This window comes from Stenella coeruleoalba (assembly GCF_951394435.1).
Source record: "Stenella coeruleoalba genome assembly, chromosome: 7".
NCBI lineage: Eukaryota > Metazoa > Chordata > Mammalia > Artiodactyla > Delphinidae > Stenella > Stenella coeruleoalba.
In genome coordinates, this window is record NC_137153.1 from 39277614 (window position 1) to 39296639 (window position 19026).

A 19026-nucleotide genomic window follows, 5' to 3' on the forward strand; every position below is an offset into this window, starting at 1 on the left:
GGAGGGAACAGAGGCACAGAAGGGTGAAGGCGGCGTGGTTGTCATGTTCTTCTTTACCCAGGAACGAGACAGCAGCCTGTCTCCAGGTTACGGCCAGCAGGTTGACAAAACCTTGTTGATTATGACACAGTAAGAAACTTCCAAAAAAAAAAAAAAAGAAACTTCCATGTTATGGCCCAGTGTGCACCTCTGTGTGTGTGTCCAGAGAACATCACTTACCTGTGTGACGCGTGTTGGTATTTCACGTTCTGGTCCCCTCTTCAGGTTCTTGTTTGCTTTTGCACCCGGTACAGTCACGGGATCGTTGTCCTGCTGGGGTTCACATCCGCTTTGGCACGTACGCAGTAAGGAAGAGTCCGTGTCTGGGGCAGGCCTGCTGGGCTCGGGCTCGGGCTCTGCCTGTTTGCTCTTGAGAAGACCACGTGACCTAGAGTCTCTAAAGCCAGCTGTGCCTCAGTTTCCTGTCCCCTACAGTGGGATCATATTGTGCCCCCTCACACAGCTGGTGTGAAGAGCCATGGGGCCATGGATGTGGGGTGCCCAGAGCGGCACCTGGCCCCACACTCACTTTTCTTACTTTTTACTGTTGTTCACTGTTATCCCGAGGCCCGTGTTGCTTCTTCCTCCTCTGTTGTCAGCATTCCCAGCTTTGTGTAACTGGGAGTTCCTCTCCATCCTTGGAGCTCGTAGGGTCTGGATAGAAGAAAGAACGTCAGAAGTTAAAATGGATCGGGAAGCTTCGCAGGCGGAGCGGTCACTGAACCCCCGTTTCTTTTCCCCATCAGCCAGGCTGGAACTCAGTTTGCCTTCTGACTGAGACAGGGCTGTACCTGGGCTCCGCCAGAGAAAGGCCGGAGTTGCTGCTTCAGCCGGCGTGGAGCTGAAACAGGGCCGGGGAGCCGCCCGCCCCTTGCTCGGGTCGCAGGCGGGTGCTGGGACACTGGTGCTCATCCCTCCCCAGGCGCAGAGGGCTGACAGCCCAGCGTGGGAGGGGGGCCGCTCCCACCCTTTCTTCCACAGGCGCATCTGTCAGGGCTCTTCCGAGTTGTCAGGTTGCCAGTGTTTCATTATGTGATTATCTTCCTTGCAGGCAGTTTTAGTGAATAACATCACCACCAGTGAGAGGCTCATCAGAACCTTGCAAGGTGAGTTCCACTCCCCCAGACATCAGGCCTGTTAGGAGAAACCCACCTTCCCTCTGTCCTTTTCTAGGGTCGCTTAGTGCAATCTAATGATGGGTGGTATTACAAGTTATTGGGTAATCTTTACTCTTGTTGCCTAACTATGTTTCCTTAGAGAGCTTTTCCTTTTATGAGTTTACTGAATACATGGCAAGCTGTTACGTAGAGAATTCAGATTCTCATTTTGTGATACATTAAGAAATATATGTGTGTGTGTTTAGGTCACCCAGAAATCAGATTTCCTTCATGAAATTTATATAAAAATGATCCAGCCTAGTGTAATTCCGTTTCCTAGCTCCTCTTATTCAGTTTGGCAGCCAGGGTTTTTCTTGGGGCCCTTCTGAAGCCGCCGAGCGAGGCAGGGATGGGGTGAAGCCCCTCTGTGAGGTGTGACCGGAGGGGTCACAGGGTCCAGTGCAGCCTAAGAACCTGATGAAAGGAGCACTGGGGCTTCTGATCCCTGACCTGACCCTAGTCTCACCTTTGCCCCTAGTTAAACTCCATCAGTGCCCTCAGCCTCAGTTTCCACCTCTAAGGTGGGAAGGTCAGTCTAGAACTGGGCTGTCCAGAACTGTAGCCACAAGCCTCCTGTGGCCAGCGAACGTTTGAAATGTGGCTCATGGGACAGAAGAACTGGATTTTTCATTTTTGTTTAATTTTCGGCAATTTAAATTTAAAACTGATACTTGACTCAGTTATTGGGAAACTTAAGTATCTTTGGGACAACTTGGGTGTACCAATATCCTTTTTAACTGTAAATTTTATGAAATCTAAATTCAGATCAAGAATTCCCAATTCCTGTTTAACATCTGAATTGAGATGTGCTGTAACTGTAAAATACACACCAGGTTTCAAAGACTTAGTATGAAAAAGAGAATATAAAACGTCTCATTCATAATTTCTCACATTAATTCTATGTTGCCATGGTAATATTTTGGATCTGTTGGGTTAAATGAAATATATTATTAAAATTAATTTCACCTGGTTTTATTTACTTTTTAAAAATGTGGTTGCTAGTAAATTTTAAGTGACCTGTGTGGTTTATAATATTATAGTTCTGTTTGGCAGTGCTGGTCTAGAATTCTAGTTCCAGATCAGCTTCTAAGAATATTAATAGGGGAAATGCAGAGATTCACTAAGTTTAAATGGGTTGCTTGACTGCCGGGGGCTTCTCAGAGCTGATGATCTGCTGGTCAGTCCTCAAGTAGGGCACAACAGCCTGCAGCTGTTTTTATTTTTATTTTTAAACAGCTTTAATTTTATTTATAAAAGTTTTATTTTTAAACAGCTTTAATCAGGTGTAATTGACATACAGTAAACTACACATATTTAAATTGCACAGTGTGACATACGTTTTGACGTAAACGTACGGTTGAAGAAACCACGACAGAATCAACACAGTGAACAGATCCATCAGCCCAAGATGTTTCTTTGTGCCCCTTGGTAATCCTCCCCAGGCCCCTCTGATCTGCTTTCCGTCCCTCTAGATGAGTTTGTAATTTTTATAGTTTTGTATACATGGAATCAGACGGCATAGACCCTTTTTCGTCTGGCTTCTTTGACGCGGCATAATTATTTTGAAATTCATCCGTTCTGTTATGGCTGCCATAGTTCATTCCTTTTTATTGCTGAGTAGTATTCCATCGCCCCATGCTCGGTTTGATTATAGAATTTTTTTTTTTAAGTTAGGTCTGTTGAAGTATAATTTACACATGATAAAGTTTACCCATTTGCAGTGTACCTTTCTGTGTGTTTTGACACATGCACTGTCCCCTGGATACCGGAGTCGAGACACAGCTCGTGTCCGTCACTCCAGGAAGCCCCACCCACACCTGCCCTCACCTCAGCCACACCCAGCGACCAGTTGTCCACCCCCGTAGTTCTGTCTCTTCAAGCATGGCATATAAATAAGTGCTTTTGAGATGGATCCCTGTTGCTATGTGTATCAGCAGTTCATCGAATCCTTCACTTTTATTTAATTTGATCCCCCCCGCTCCGGCCCCCCAGAGAGCCTTGTAGGTCTAGGGTTGTGAGGACAGACCTTGGGGAAACTCCGGTGTCTGTCCAGGGCCGTGTTTCAGGCCCTCGTTGCTGCCCTCGGCCCGTTCTGGCGTCCCCTTTGTGGCAGCTTTTCCTTCTACCCTCCCCAGCTTGGCTCTTGGTCAGTGAGCTGCTGCTTTTTTTCTACAGAGCTTTTCCGAGCCAAGTCATCAGGGCAGCAGTGATGCGGCTGATGGATTTCCTCAAAGAAAGCTGTTGTTTCCCAGATAGGAGGGTCAGGTGACTAAGTGCACATGGGGCCTCAGCGGGTAACTGGGCTGTGACCAAATGACAGGATGCTGGCAGGTATCCTGGTAGCTGAGAACAGGGGGTGCAGCAGGAGTGGCTGCTTATCTGACTGGATGTCGAAATTAGCGTTTCACAGATCGAGGGATACGTCTTCTGGGGGCAGGAGACACAGTGGCGTGTGTGCCCTTGTGGGACAGTTCAGGGTTTAGGATGTCTAGGAGAGAAATAGGTGGATAGAACCTCCTGGTGCATTGTAAGGGTTGCAGGTCAAAAAGAAGATTTAGGAGAGATGTGTGAAAAGGAATCAAGGTGCTGGTTCCCATAGGATCGCACATCTTCTGGGCCGCTTCCAGGGCTGGGGTGGGGAGGTTCCTGGGGAGGGGCCGTGCTCTCATCCCTTCCTCTTTCCCCTCCTTATTCTGTTGGTGCCACGGCCCATGGTGTTCCCATGGTGGGTTTTGGTGTGCCTGCTGTTGTCAGGATGGCCATGCCGGTGCCCTGTGTGATTTCGTGTCCTCCTCTCCGTTTAGACCAGTTAAAGGCCCTGCAGAAGAATTACGGCAGGCTGCAGCAGGATGTCCTTCAGTTTCAGAAGAACCAGACCAACCTGGAGAGGAAGTTCTCCTACGACCTGTAAGTGTGTCCACATCAAGTGTGTGCCACTCGGGAGGCTGACGTGTTTTAAGCGGAGGGTGGTGGACGGGGTGCAGCATAGTCTCCACTGGCCTTTTCTGTTATAGAGCATATAGGTCTTGAGGAAAAGGTTCAGTCCCTTTTAGGAGTCATGTCCTTTAGACATAATGCATTTTATTTTTTAAGTGTCAGCAGTGCTTCGGAAAGCCCTGGAGAAGTGTTAGCCAGTGGGCTCCTCATTACAAGAGGGCAGTTCTCCTTAGCAAGAAATGACTTAACTCAATATACCTTAAAATATGTAACTGAGAACTCTATAAAGCACAGGTGTGCTGGTTAAATCAATAATCTAAAGCCTTTAAAAATGTGTTCCAAAAGTGCTCAGAAGTGACCTAAGTCAAACTCATAGACTAAAAGGAGTTTGGTATAATATTACTATAATGTATCACTGGGTGTTGGCATTGTGGGCATTTTGTTTTCTTGAGACTTTTAAGTGTCTTTCCAAATTTTTGCAGTGAGAATGGAGTACTTTTATTTTTTTTTAGCTTTACTGAAGTATGCTTGACAAATAATCATTGCATGTATTTAAGGCATAAAAACATGATGTTTTGATATATCTATACATTGTGAAATGATACCCCCAACCAAGCTAATTAACCATCCATAGGCTCCCATCTTTACCTTTTTTGTGTCTATGGTGAGAACACTTGAGATCCCCTCTCTTAGCAAATTGCAAGTATAAAACACATTATTATTAACTGTAGTCACCATGCTGTACATTAGATCTCTAGCGTATGGTGAGGACAATCTGTTTTAAGCTGATGACTTCAGTCACATACAAAAACTCTACACGTTACATATCAGAGTCCTTCTGTGGTCAAAACAAAGCAATAAACTTTTTAAAAGTTTGGCTAAACCCATTAGTAAGATAGTAAAAACCAGTTTAGAGGGTAGCAAGTAATGTTGTAGTCCATGTATTTTTCTCCCATTTTCTTCATAGCAACAGTATAACTCAAGCACAGGAACTTTGGGATTCTGAGACAACCAGCTCCCCAACTCCACCCTCTTTTTTCTTTGACTTCTATTTAGTCCATGTCCAAGCTCATACAGAGTTTTTACATAATTGCAGTTGCCATTAAAATTTTTAATCATTTTTTTACTTTCTTGCATTATGTGTATTTAAAAATCCATTTTGTTTCCAAATATTAAATACTGCATAATGTGGAGGTACCAAATTCAATTCACCATTTCCCAGTTGGAAAATTAGGTTAATTCTAAGTTTTGGTTATTGTACATTGGCCTGACATCAATACAGATAACTTTTAAAAGTTATTATTTTGGATTATTTCCTTCTAAAAAAGACTGGATTGTAGGTTTAGTGTGTCAGTTGGTATAAATCGCCAAATTGCCTTCTGAAAGGATTTTAGCCATCTGGTCAACACCTCCTCATAAGGATTCTGATGTCCTTCCACTCACCATAATATCTTTCTGATCACTTTAAAACTAAATACTCCTAAAACCAGGAAGCCTCAAATACATAAATATGCAAAGGACACGTGCAGACAATGCAAAGGAAATGTCATTAGAAAACATGCATATGGAACCTTGTCCAGCTAGGCCAGTGGCTCTCAGTGGGTGGCAGTTTTGCTACCAGGAGACCTTGGGCAAGGTCCCAAGACATTTTTGGTTGTCACAACTCAGAGGAGGTGTTACTGGCATATCGTGGGTAGAGGACAGAGATGCTGCTACATCCTGCAAAGCACAGGGCTGCTCCCACAACAGAGTGTTTATCTGGCCCAGGGCACCAACAGTGCCCAGTTGAGAAACCGAGTTAGGCTGGTAGTCACTGGAAAGCATTCAGACCAAAGGGAAGTGCTCCACTCTTCTTATTCATCCTTGAAAGATACCTTAACACACATGTGTCCCTTCCATTGACTGAAATACAAGAAGCCGTAAATGGCCTCACTTGATAAATGCTGACCCAGAAGATTTTGACCTAGCTGGAAATCAGCCAGGACCCAGTGACAAGGAGGGCAGCTCTGCTCCCATATACGAGTGTTCAGACAGGCAGTGAGCAGAATACTCCAACCTGGTGGCCATGCGTGCAGGATGCACTCTTTTTCTCTCAGGAAGTTGATAGGTGAATTGAAAAAGCTGACTGACTGCATCTGTTTTACTAGTTGTGCCCCAAACCTTGTCCCAGATAGAGGATGCTTCCCATCCTATATCTGATGTGTATCAAATGTCGAAAGCTGGAATGAGTTAGGTTTTCTTAACTTTCTCTGGTTACAGACCCTTTCTGAGAATTCGATGAAAGGTGTAGACGCCTTGTTAGCAGTTTTATAAATGGATGTATACACAGAGTTTCATGTTCAATTTGAGGGACCGCTGAAGCACACCTACCTGCATGCCCTCTTCGTTATGTTTCCTTAGGCTCCTCGCGGCTGCGACAGTTTCTTAAGCTTTACTTACTTTTTATGGTCTGGATTATTTTTTATTAGTTTTGAGGAGTACTGGTCAGGTATTTTGTAGAATGTCCTTCAGTTGGGATTTATCAGATATTTTTCTCGTGGTGAAACTGGGGCAGCACATTTTTGAGAGGAAGGTCACAGAGGTAAAGTGCTATTCTCATGGCTTCACATCCAGCGTATGTGCTATCAGGATGACTTATCACTGTTGATCACCTGATTGAGGTAATGTTTATCAGGTTTTTGCACTATAAAGTTACTCAGTTTTCTTCTCCCTTTATGCTATCATCTTTGGAAGAAATTCCCTGTGCTTAGGCTGCACTTAAAGATTGTGAAGTTATGCTCCACTTCCCCAAGGATGGAGCGTCTGCACAGATTATTTGGAGTTTTCCTGCACAGGAGATTTGACGACTCTTCTTATCTGTCTAATTATTTATATCAGTATGGATTCATGCATATTTTGGGTTAGAATCTAATACTGTCTTATTTATTTTTTCTTTTGCTTACATGTTTTCCAGCTTTTGCCATTGGGAACTCTTTCAGTTGATTCCTTTATCCAGTTGACATATCCCTGATATTGTGGGTTTGGTCCCCCGCCGCTTTTAAAATTACTTTTTTATACTCTGGCACCAAAAGATGCTCCAGACTCATTTTCATGTATTTCCCGTCCCAGTCCTAGAATCAACCAATCAACCATTTCTCCAAGGAGCCCTTGTTCTTTTTATTGGAGAATGGTATTAGAAACCAAGATCTGGATACTAGGTGTGTTTGTTACTACTAGGGTGTCATTGCTGCTAGGCTCTCTCAGATGACAGAGCAAGAGATATATGTGTGTGTATACTAACTCGTGTTATATATAGATACTGATAAATATTTCTATATGTATTCATCTGTATCTAAATTAAACCAAACATGAATTTGTACTGCTGTCCCCAACTCTAATCCGTTTACGTTAACATAATAGTATGTAATTGGTTATGTTCTCAACGTGGGACGCTGTTCAATTATTTTATCAATGTTTTGTGACTCAGAACAGTTTTTTAAATTTATTTTCTTTTACTTTTTTGGCTGCGTTGGTTCTTAGTTGCAGCATGTGGGATCTTCGTTGAGGCATGGGGGATCTTTCATTGCAGCGTGGGCTCTTTGTTGTGGTGCGCAGGCTTCTCTCTAGTTGTGGCATGTGGATTTTCTCTCTCTAGTTGTGGCGCGCAGGCTCCAGGGCACATGGGCTCTCTTGTTGAGGCGCGTGGGCTTAGTTGCCCTATGGCATGTGGGATCTTAGTTCCCTGACCAGGGATCGAACCTGCGTCCCCTGCATTGGAAGGTGGATTCTTTACCACTGGACCAGGGAAGTCACTGTGACTCAAAACATTTTGAAACTGCCTGTGGCAAAGACCGGTCAATGCTTATCCAAATCCATTCATCTTTTTGCCCAGCAAAACTATTGGGCAAATTCCTTGCAGTTAGGTATGGCCAAGTGACTTAAGTTCTGGCCAGTGGGGAAAGGAAATCATGGGGTGGGACTTACAGGAACGCTTCTGAGAATAAGGACAGTCCACTGCACATCCCTTTCCTTTACCTTTTCTCCTCCCTCCTTCCTGCTGCCTGGGCTTCACACAAGATGGCTGGACCACTCGCAGCTATCCTGGGTCATGAGGTAATCATGGGGATAGAAACCAATGTTAGGATATTGAAACAGCAAGAGAAGCCTGAATTTTTGATGACTCAGAGCTGCCATACTAACCCTGGATTTCTTTTATGTGAGGAAAAATAAACTGCTATTTTTTGGCCTTTTTCTTTCACCTAGCCAAACCTGATGCTAACTTATATACTTTTTGAAAGTGCCTTTAAATATTGTTGTTTCTTAAACTAGATCATTTTCATCAATGCTCATCTGTTACCCCCAAAAAAGACTTCTCAGGAAAGGCCATTTAGATTGAGTCCTAAACAATAAAGAGCAGAGAAAGGAGATTAGGAGATGTTAGGAAAAGAGAACCTGGGGAGCCCAGAGTGATCTGGGCAAGGCAGATAGTATCATACGGTCACGGTGGGAGTGAGTACGAGTAGTATCTTGAGGATGGGCGTGAAAGTGACTAGTTACGTGGACCTTGCTGGGAAAATCTTCTCTTTCACAGATTCTGATGATGTGAATGTTAGGTCTTTTGGAATAGTCACACAGGTCCATGAAGCTGTGTCCTCTCTCTTTCCCCCGTCTGTTTTCTCTCTGTGTTTAGATTGGGTAATGTCTATTGTTCTGCCTTCCAGTTCGTTGATTCTTTCCTTCTCTGAGTTTAAAAATGTTGGTTATTGCATTAAATTTCCATTTGGTTCTTCTTTATATCTTCCCTTTCTTTGCTGAGACTTAGTTTTTCATTTCTGTCAAGCATGTTTTAATTACCCATTGAAACATTTTTCTGGTGGCTGCTTTAAAGTCTTTGTCAGATCATCTTAACTTCTCTGTCACGTTGATTTGGTGTCTGTTGATTGTCTCTTTTTGTTCAATTTAAGATCTTCCTGGTTCTTCATATGATGAATGATCTTTGATTGAAACCTCTGGGCAGTGGTGGTGAAAGCCCTGGCTCTTCATTGACATCCTCTGACGCCACCACCTGGGGAGAGGGAGGGGGACCTCATTAGTGTCAGATGGGGATGGAAATGCAGGCTTCCCATGTAATCTCCAGTGACACCACTATGTTGTTCTAGATCCTAAGGTCCCTAGCCAGTCTGCCTTCATCTCTCCATCTTTCAGAGTCTTCTTATGTTTGTTTTATTTATTTATTGTTTTAAATGTTTAATTCTCATGGCAGACAATGTTAGTCACCTACCCCACCTACTTCCTCTTTTTTTTTTTTTTTTTTGCTGCACCATACGGCATGTGGGATCTTAAATCCCAGACCAGGGATTGATCCTGCACCCCCTGCATTGCATTGGAAGTGCGGAGTCTTAACCAGTGGACCACCAGGGAAGTCCCTGTTTGTTTAAAATGTAATGTCCAGAGTTCTAGTTGTGCTTAGTGGAGGAAGAGTGAAAAATACATCTACCCCATCTTCCCGGAGTAGAAGTCCAATTCAGATTGGACACTACCCAGAGGTAGCACAAACCCCACGTTATGGGGCTCAGTCCCACAAGACTGCCCCTGCTCTGGACGCTAGTCAGAAGTTCTCGGTGGCCCCAGACCAACTGTTCTTTCTGCCTGGGTAGCTACAAATTCAGGCCTTTCCCACCCCCCTCAGAAGCAGTAATTCTCTAGAACTCAGGAAAGTCCTAAACTTACAATTACAGTTTTATTATAAAGCATACAACTCAGGAATAGCTAAATGGTAGAGACTCGTAAGGCAAGGTCTGGGGTGGAGGTTGGGGGCAGGCAGGAACTTCTGTGGGAGGTGGGGTGCCACCTTTCTGGTTCACAGATACGTTCACCAAACAGGAAGCTCGCCAAGTCTCATAGTCCAGGATGTTTATCTGAGGCTTTATTAGCGTGACTGATTGAGTGGCTGGCCACGTGTTTGAACTCAATCTCTAGTCTCTCCCTGCTTCCTGAAAAATGGGGCTGTAAGTTCCAGCCCTCTAATCATATGGTTGGTTCCCCTGGCCGCCAGCCCCCATCCTAAAGCTATGTTGGCTCCTCCCAGTAAGTCAACTCATTAGCATAAACTCAGGTGTGGTCTGCAGGGGCCCATTATGTATAACAGAAGACACTCCTGTTACTCAGGAAATTCCAAGTGTTTTAGGAGCTCTGTGCAATACTTGGGGACAAAGACCACATTTTTTTTTTTTTATTATGCCACAGATTATATTTTAAAAATTTGATTTTTCTCACCAGTGAAGTTCACTTATTTTACAACAGTGTGACATATTTTTTTGTAACTTTCAGTTAACTCCAGTTTTCTTGTCATTTAATAACTGAAAACACATTTGTTGCCCTGCCTGTGTCCTCTTCAGATAAAGTGCGGGAAGCAGGAAAGAGGTGAGCTGTGTCTCATGGGGAAGTGGATTCCACTGTCAGAGCAGGGACGGACTTGCTATATAGACGCATCTCTAAATAGCTGTCCTTTCATTTGCTTGCTTTCACCTTCACAGGAACCAGTGCATCAATCAGATGAAAGAGGTGAAGGAGCAGTGTGAAGAGCGAATAGAAGAAGTCACCAAAAAGGGAAATGAGGCTGTAGCTTCCAGAGACCTGAGTGAACAAAAGGACCAAAGCCAGCAGGTAATCCTGGCTTTTTTCTGCCGAGGATCTCCCAAAGGTCTTCCTACCCTCTCTTCAGGCATTTCCTTCCTTCATGTGCTCTCTGACTCGCTCTAGTTCCCTGACACACGACAGCCTGGTCCCGGGACGCAGGGTCTCTGGCGGAGCATGCTGGCCTCCAGACCTGGTCCCCGTGCTCCGGGCCGTAAGGCGATTGCTTCATTTAAAGCTCACAGCCACCCTGGGAGTTGTTGTTGTTGTTTTCTTGTTTGGAGGGCTCTGAGGCCCATGGAGGCAGTTAGAAACTGTCCCAAGGTCACAGAACCCGGTCAGTGATGGAGCTGATCAGAGCGCGTGCTATCAGGCTGCTCGTGAAAGCACAGCCCATGAAAATGCTGCTCACAGCCTTCTGGGGATCTTGGTTTGTTTTAAATACAGCACTTTTATTGAGATATAGTTCACCTACCATATAGTTCACCTATATAGTATTTATAATTCAGTGGGTTTCAGTGTATTCACAAAGTTGCGCAGTCATCATCACAGTCAATTTCAGAACATTTTCGTTACCCCAAAAGAAATCCCATACCCATTAGCTCACTCCCCTTTTACCCCCAGTCTCTGGAGCCTGAGACAACCTCTGATCTATTTTCTCTGCAGATTTGCCTTATCTGGATATTTCATATCAATGGAATCATACTGGTTTTCACATAGCATAATGCTTTCAGGATTCCTCCATGTTGTAGCACGTATGAGTACTTCCTTTTTATGGCTGAATAATATTCCGTTGTATGACTATACCACATTTTGTTTATTCATTGGTCAGTTGATGGGCATTGGGGTTATTTCACTTTTTGGCTACTGTGAATAATGCTGCTGTGAACATTCATGCACACATTTTTGTGTGAATGTAAGCTTTCATTTCTCTTAGTTATACTGTATACCTAGGAGTAGCATTGCTGGGTCGTATGGTAACTCAACTCTCCTTAATGTATTGAGAAACTGCCATACTGTTTCTGAAAGTGATCGTACTCTTTACATACCTACCAGCAGTTTATGAGGGTACCAGTTTCTTTACATCCTTGCCAACTCTTGTTATTATCCGTCTTTTTCACCATAACCATCCTAGTAGGTGTGCATTGGTATCTCATTGTGGTTTTGATTTGCATTTCCCTAATAACTGATGATTTTGAGCATCTTTTCATGTGCTGTATTGGCTGTTGGTATATCCTCTTTGGAGAAATGTCTGTTTGTATCCTTTGTCCATTTTGAAATTGAGTTATTTTTATTATTTAGTTGTAAGAGTTCTTTATATATTCATATAAAGATATTAGTTATATGATTTGCACATATTTTTTCCCATTCTTTGAGTTGTCTTTTCACTTTCTTGTGTTCATTGAAGCACAAAAATGTTTTTAATTTTCATTATGTCTAGTTTATTTTTTCTTTTGTTGCTTTCTTTTGTTGCTTGTTCTGTTGGTATCATGTCTAAAACCGCTTTGCCTAATCCAGCATCCTGAAGATTTATTCCTGTATTTTCTTCTGAGACTTTTATACTCGTTAGTATTTAGTTCTTACATTTAGTCCTGTGATTCATTTTGAGTTAATTTAATTTTTGTATATGGTGTGAGCTAATGGTCCAACTTTATTATTTTGTATGTGGATATCCAGTTGTCTCAACACCATTTGTTGAAAAAAAAACAAACACTATTCTTTTCCCCACCGAGTTGCCTTGGCATCCTTGTCAAAAAATCAGTTTACTGTAAATATGAGGGTTTATTTTTAGACTCTCGGTTCTGTTCTGTTGATCTCTTTTTCTGTCCTTATGTCCATACTACACAGTCTTGATTACTGTATCTTTGTAGTAAGCTTTGAAATCAGCAGCTTTAACTGCTCCAACTTTGTTCTTCTTTTTCAAGATTGTTTTGGCTATTCTGCACTGGTTGACTTTCTGTATGGATTTTTGGATCCGCTTGTCAATGTCCTCAACAAAGCCAGGTGGGATTTTGACAGAGATTACATTGTCTGTACGTCAGTTTGGGAAACGTTGCCATCTTAACAACATCCAGTCTTCTGTTGTGTGAATGTGGGACGTCTTTCCACTTAAGTCCTTTAAAAGTCTTTTTGAATAATATTTTTTAATTTTCAGAAGTCTTGCACTTCTTTTGTACAGTTTATTTCTAAGTATTTTTTGATGCTGTTATAAATGGAATTGTTTTCTTAATTTCATTTTCGAACTGCTTATTGCTAGTGTGTAGAAATACAATTCATTTTTTATATTGATCTTGTATCTTTCAACCTTGCTGAACTTGTTTATTAGTTTGAATAGTATCTTTTTGATTCCTCAGAATTTTCTGTATTAAGATTATGTCATCTAAAAATAGTTTTACATCTTCCTTTCCAATCTGGATGCCTTTTATTCCTTCTTATTGCTTAATATCCCTGGCTAGACCTCCAGTATAACGTTAAATAGAAGTGGTGAGGATAGACATCTTTGTCTTGTCCTTGATCACAGAGGGAAAGCATTAAGTCTTTCACCATTAAGTCTGATGTTAGCTGTGCAGGCATACCTCGTTTTATTGTGCTTCACAGATATTTGTATTTTTTTACAAATTGAAGGGTTGTGGTAACCCGGTGTTGAGCAAATAATATTGGCTCCATGTTTTCCAGTTTGCTCACTTCATGTCTCTGTGTCACATTTTGGTAATTCTCACAATATTTCAACCTTTTTCATTATTACATTTGTTACGGTGATCTGTGATCAGGGGTCTTTGATGTTACTATTGTAACTGTTTTGGCCTTTTTTAAGCAATAAAGTATTTTTTAATTAAGGTAGTACATTTTTTGGACATAATGCTATTGCATACTTAATAAACTACAGTATAGTGTAAACATAACTTTTATAGGCACTGGGAAACCAAAAAATTGGCGTTACTTGCTTTATTGCGATATTCACTTTATTGCAGTGGTCTGGAACCAAACCTGCGATGTCTTCAAGGTACGCCTATATATTTTTCACAGATGCACATTATCAAGTTGAGGTAGTTCCCCTCTATTCTTAATTTGTTGAGTGTTTTTATCAAGAAGAGCTGTTGGATTTTGCCATTGTTTTTTCTGCATTGAGATGATCATGTGTTTTTGTCCTTTATGCTATTGACATGGTATTAACATTAATTGATTTTTAGATGTTAAACTAACCTTGCATTGCTGGGAGAAATCCTACTTGGCCATGGTGTATAATCCTTTTGTATGTTGCTTGATTTGATTTGCTAGAACTTTGTTGATGATTTGGGGGTCTATATTCATATTAGGTCTATAGTTTTCTTGTAATGTCTTTCTCTGGCTTTGGTATGAGGGTAATTACTGGGCTCATAGAATGAGTTGGGAAGTATTCTTTCCTCTTCTGTTTTTTGGAAGAGTTTGTGAAGATTTAGAATTAAATGTTTGGTAGAATCCACCAGTGAAGCCATCTGGAACTGGGCTTCTGGGGAGTGGGGATTTTTACATTACTACTTCAGTCTCTTGTGTTATAAGTCTGCTCAGATTTTCTACTTCTTCTTGAATCCGTTTTGGTAGTGTGTGTCTTCCTAGGAACTTGTCTGTTTCAGCTAAGTTATCAAACTTGTTGGCAAACAATTGTTCTTAGTATTTCCTTATAATAAAACTTTTTTATTTGTGTAAGGTTGGTAGTGTTATCCTCTTTCATTTTTGATTATAGTAATTTGAGTTTTTTTTATTCTCAGTTCATCTAGCTAAAGCATTGTCAATTTCTTTCATCTTTCAAAGAACTTTTGGTTTCATTGATTTTCTTTATTTTCTTTTCCATAAGTCATTAATTCCTGATCTAATCTTTATTATGTGCTTCCTTGCTTTAGGTTCAGTTTGCTCTCCTTTTTCAAGTATCTTAAGGTGAGAGATTAGGTTATTAATTTGAGATATATCTTTTTCCTTAGATAGGCCTGTAAATGTCCCTCTTAGTACTGCTTTAACTGCCTTCCAGAAGTTTGATGTGTTGTGTTTTTCATTTTTCTCTAAGGTATTTTCTAATTTTCCTTGTGATTTCTTTGGCCCATTGGTTATTTAGGAGTATGTTATCTAATTTCCACATATTTGTGAATTTCTCAAAAAATTTCATTCCTGTCATTGATTTATAATTTCATTCCGTGGTGACTGGAGACCATACATTGTATGATTTCAACACTTAAAACCTGTTGAGGTTTGTTTTGTGGCCTAGCCTCTGTCTGTCCTGGAGAAGAATGTATTTTGCTCTCGTTGGGTTGGGTGCTCTGCAGGTGACTGTTCAGGTGGTTTGTCATGTTGTTCAAGTCCTCTCTTGCCTTATTGATCTTCTGCTTACTTGTTAATACCTTATTAAAAGGTTTTTCTGGGAGATGTGGACCCAGCCTCAGATCTTCTGCTTTATGCCGGGTGGTAGGGCATGACCGGGGTAGAGTATGGCATTTCTCAGGGTTTCCATGTTCATATTCATCAGAAGGACGTAGTGGGTCCATTGCATTGCTCAGCGTTGTTGAAGGTTTATGGTCATGGAGCCCCTGGCTGCCTGTGCTCCTGTTTCAGCTCCAAGCCCCCAGTGAGCCCCAGCCCAGGCCGCAGGAAGCAGGCCTGCCCCAGGCAGAGGTGCCACAAGCAAGAGGGAACATGCCCAGCAACAGCGAGCCCCAGACACCAGTCCCCAGTTCTGAGGCGGCTTTGGATTTGAAGAAACAAGGCGAGAAAGGTAAGTGAAGCTTGGCAATGACGCGTTTAAGCCCTCTTCAGGGTCCCGTGCCAATAGAAAGCATAGCAGCGGGTCATGCCCTCCAGTCCACACAGATACACAGGGCAGAGTGTGCTGCTGGCGGCCGGTGGGGACTCGGTAATGGGGCTGCAGGTGGCAGGTGAGTGTCTCTCTGGCACCTGGACTTGGGGCCACGGGCTTTTTCTCTGCCTTACTGATGTCTCACACTGTAAACTAAGTGCCTAGTTCTTTGGCAGCTCTGTAAAGGAAGGTCCAGGCAGAGCCTTTATTCAGGACAGTGGTGGGACTGTGGGATTAAGGGGACGTGGCTGAGTCCTAGGCAGCTGTCGTTGGCTCCCAAGCACTCGTCTTAAATAGGACGATCAGGTAACCTCAGCAGTGCAGCCTCCTCCACTTGCAGGGTGTCTCTGTGAGCCAGATCACTTAGTCTGAATTTTTTTTCTAAGACATTTCCTCTTCCTGGTGGTTCTGAAGATGAGCTGCGGGCATAGAGAGGCCTGGAGTCTGCTGAGGCCACAAAAGAAATGATCCACCTGCCCCATCGGTCCACAGTCCTTGGGAAGGCTCTGGGAATTGAGTGATACGAGGGTTTCTGGTTTTGTCTTAATTGCTAGTGAGGTCACAGCTAACTATGTTCTGTGCACAGAGGGAACCAAGGAGATTCAGGTCGTCAGCAAGGAGGAGCTTCAGAGGGACGGCCTGGGGCTGTCGAAGGAGCCGGGGCGAGAGCAGAATGCGGAAGAAGACAGACGTGTGGGCGGAAAAGGCCGTGGAGAACCCGGAGAACCGGGCCAAACCCCACAGGTGCCAGCTGCCCTGTTGGCAAGCCAGGAGAATCAGGAGATGGAGAGCCCTGAGCGGGACCAGCTCGTCATCCCCGACGGGCAAGAGGAGGAGCGGGATGCCGACGAGGAAGGTGGGTGAGATTGTCCACCCGGCACCCGCGTCCTCAGCCTCCTTCCTGACGCGGGATGGGCAGCCATGAAGATTCCCAAACAGCAGGTCACCGTTTGGTGGTTCGTTTTGTCTGTTTTGTATGCGCTGTCCAGCAGGAGGCAGGACAGAAGAGCCGTCACTCCCAGCACTTGGAACTTTTAGAAATAATATTCACAGGGAGCCTAGGGGGCTTTCCAGGTGGAAGACCTTGGGATGGGAGCTGAGCATCGAGCACACATAGGTCTCCTGCCAGGTGGACCCCGCGCCTCACCTTTGTTGCTGCACTTCCTCATGCGGCATCACCAGCGGTGTCTGGCGAGCAGATGGAGGAAGGAGGGACAGAAGGATTGGCTAGACGGAGTTTCACGCACGTTTGAGCCTTGCAGAAAAGTGACGTGGGAATCCTACCTTTCTGGTTTGGTTGACTTTTCTCTTTCTTAAAGAAAAGTGTGGGAAACTAAGATTAGCAGAATATTCTGGGATGTATTTTGGTCCCTGAAAGATGGGGAAAATTTCAGTCCTAGCTAAGCCAGGAGTGCTTAGACGGAAGACACCTGTGTTCTGAGCCTGATCGAGTGACAGAAATTGGGGAATGTACTTATTTGCAGAAGTTACCCTGATTCCATTTAAATCTTAATTTTCACTCAAGCTTCTGACGAGTGTGTTCTCACAAGTTTTCAGTTAAAGAATTGGGGGGAAAAAAGAAAAAGGGAAACTCTGGTGACTGATCAGATTGGTACTCAAATTTCAGACCATTCAGTAGCTGGTCATCAAGTGTAACCGCTACCAGTAGGCCTGAGATACTGCTGGGGCTGTGTGTCACACCTCGTCCTAGGTCAGCAGTAATGGTCTGATCAGTAGAATAAAGCTACAGGGCACGCAAGCCTGGGCTTTGTTTCCACTTCAGGCGGTGAGTGCAGGGAAATAGAACTAGAGCTGCCTTTTCCAGGCATACTTTTTTTAACAAAAGATTTTATTTACCTACCTATATACAGATATAAAATGTTTACATTAAACCCTATGAGTACGTTTCTTGAATGCATTCTGTCCCGATCTTCTGTTCTGGTTGCTCTTCTCTCCAGGGATGAATGCGGTGATGAATGATCTAATTCTGTGAAAATTTTATCCTTCGGCTCACAGTAGCCACTGCATTTCCTTCTCTCGGGGCAGTGAACCATTCTAAGGAGATGGCTGCCATTAACCAGCAACCCGTAGTTTCCGAAAACAGTGGTTCCTTCCTTTAACCTTGAGTTGATTGTCTCTTTAAAAAACTGGGATTTTGGTTTGGTGAGCTAGTTACCCCGTTTCCAGCCTGGAATATAGCCCTTTATTTAGGGCCGTATTTTGTACAGATTCAGAATTGGAGTGGGGCATACAAAAGTAGAGAACTCCTGCACGGTATTCGCCCTGGAAGCAAGCACATGCGTCCCCCTCATTTCCTGAGAGGAAGCCAAAAGATCTGATTGTTAAACCAGGATTGGGACCATCCCGGTACCTGGGCTCTGGTGCTCCTATGGCATTGACAGAGAAAACGATGTAGCTTACGTTTTATGACTCTGCTAATTTTATAGGGAGAAACCAGCAAAAACCGGGAGCAGAGGATGACTACAACATGGATGAAAACGAGGCAGAATCTGAAACAGACAAGCAGGCAGCCCTTGCGGGGAATGACAGAAACGGAAATGGTAATTAACGGTGGTGGTGGGGTCATTTCATTCATTTCTGCTTTGTGGTCCTTCACTTTTGCAGTGACTGTACGCCAAATCCCAACAATAATAGTGTAAAGAATCCAGCATTAGAAGACTTTGTTTTCTTCAGAAGCCTTCGAGTGTAGGGGCAGTGGAGGGAGGTGAAGGGTTGAAAAGGCCACGACGAAGACTTGTTAGAAAGTCTGCATATATGATGTGGGGCTCAGGCCCTCAGGAATCAGTGAGGATTTGTCTTCAGTGACATTTAGGGACTTCCCAACAAAATGATAGTTCACTGCTTCGTTACTCCACAGCACCAGTTGAAAAGCCCTGATGCACGCACAGAGCTTCCAGGCAGCTGTTTATAGTAGCACTTTGTGTTACTGTTATTCTGAATTTTTGAGGAGTCCAGGACAGCTGCAGGATGATCAGATTCCAGATCTGTCTGCCTCTTGTGACTGGATTCAGGTTGAACATTTTATAGGTGCAGTTGTGTTCCTCTGGCTTCCCACCAGGAGGCACGGAATGGCAGGTTGATCCTTGGTTAAGGTGGTGCCCACCAGGTCTCTCCGTTGCAAAGGTCCATATTCCCTGTGTAATACATTGTCTAGAGGGGGATGCTTTGAAATAGTGTGGCTTTACCATCCATTGAAAACCGTTGTCTAAATAATAACTCCTCACATTTATTAACTGCCGTTCTTTAAGGACCCCCTCACCCCTGACGTGTACACATGTGAGCAGGCGTGCGCGCGCGCGCACACACACACACACACACACACACACACACACACACACACACACACTGACTCTGTCTTCCCCCCTTGTTTTAGTTATCACTGTGGACATAAGGTTTTCTTTTTTGAAATTCGTTTTTCCATCAGACTCTTGG

The 19026-nt window shown here is 43.5% G+C and overlaps 1 protein-coding gene across 2 annotated transcripts in view; it reads left to right on the plus strand.

The window, feature by feature from the left end:
- GOLM1 (golgi membrane protein 1) overlaps window positions 1-19026 on the plus strand; it is a 58619-nt gene that overhangs the window by 29890 nt on the left and 9703 nt on the right. For both annotated transcript variants that reach the window (XM_079926653.1, XM_079926652.1), the window contains exons 4-9: window positions 1091-1145; window positions 4001-4103; window positions 10649-10778; window positions 15333-15492; window positions 16160-16429; window positions 18021-18134. In XM_079926653.1, the coding sequence (XP_079782779.1) occupies window positions 1091-1145; window positions 4001-4103; window positions 10649-10778; window positions 15333-15492; window positions 16160-16429; window positions 18021-18134 (832 nt within the window). The remainder of the gene's footprint in view (window positions 1-1090; window positions 1146-4000; window positions 4104-10648; window positions 10779-15332; window positions 15493-16159; window positions 16430-18020; window positions 18135-19026) is intronic.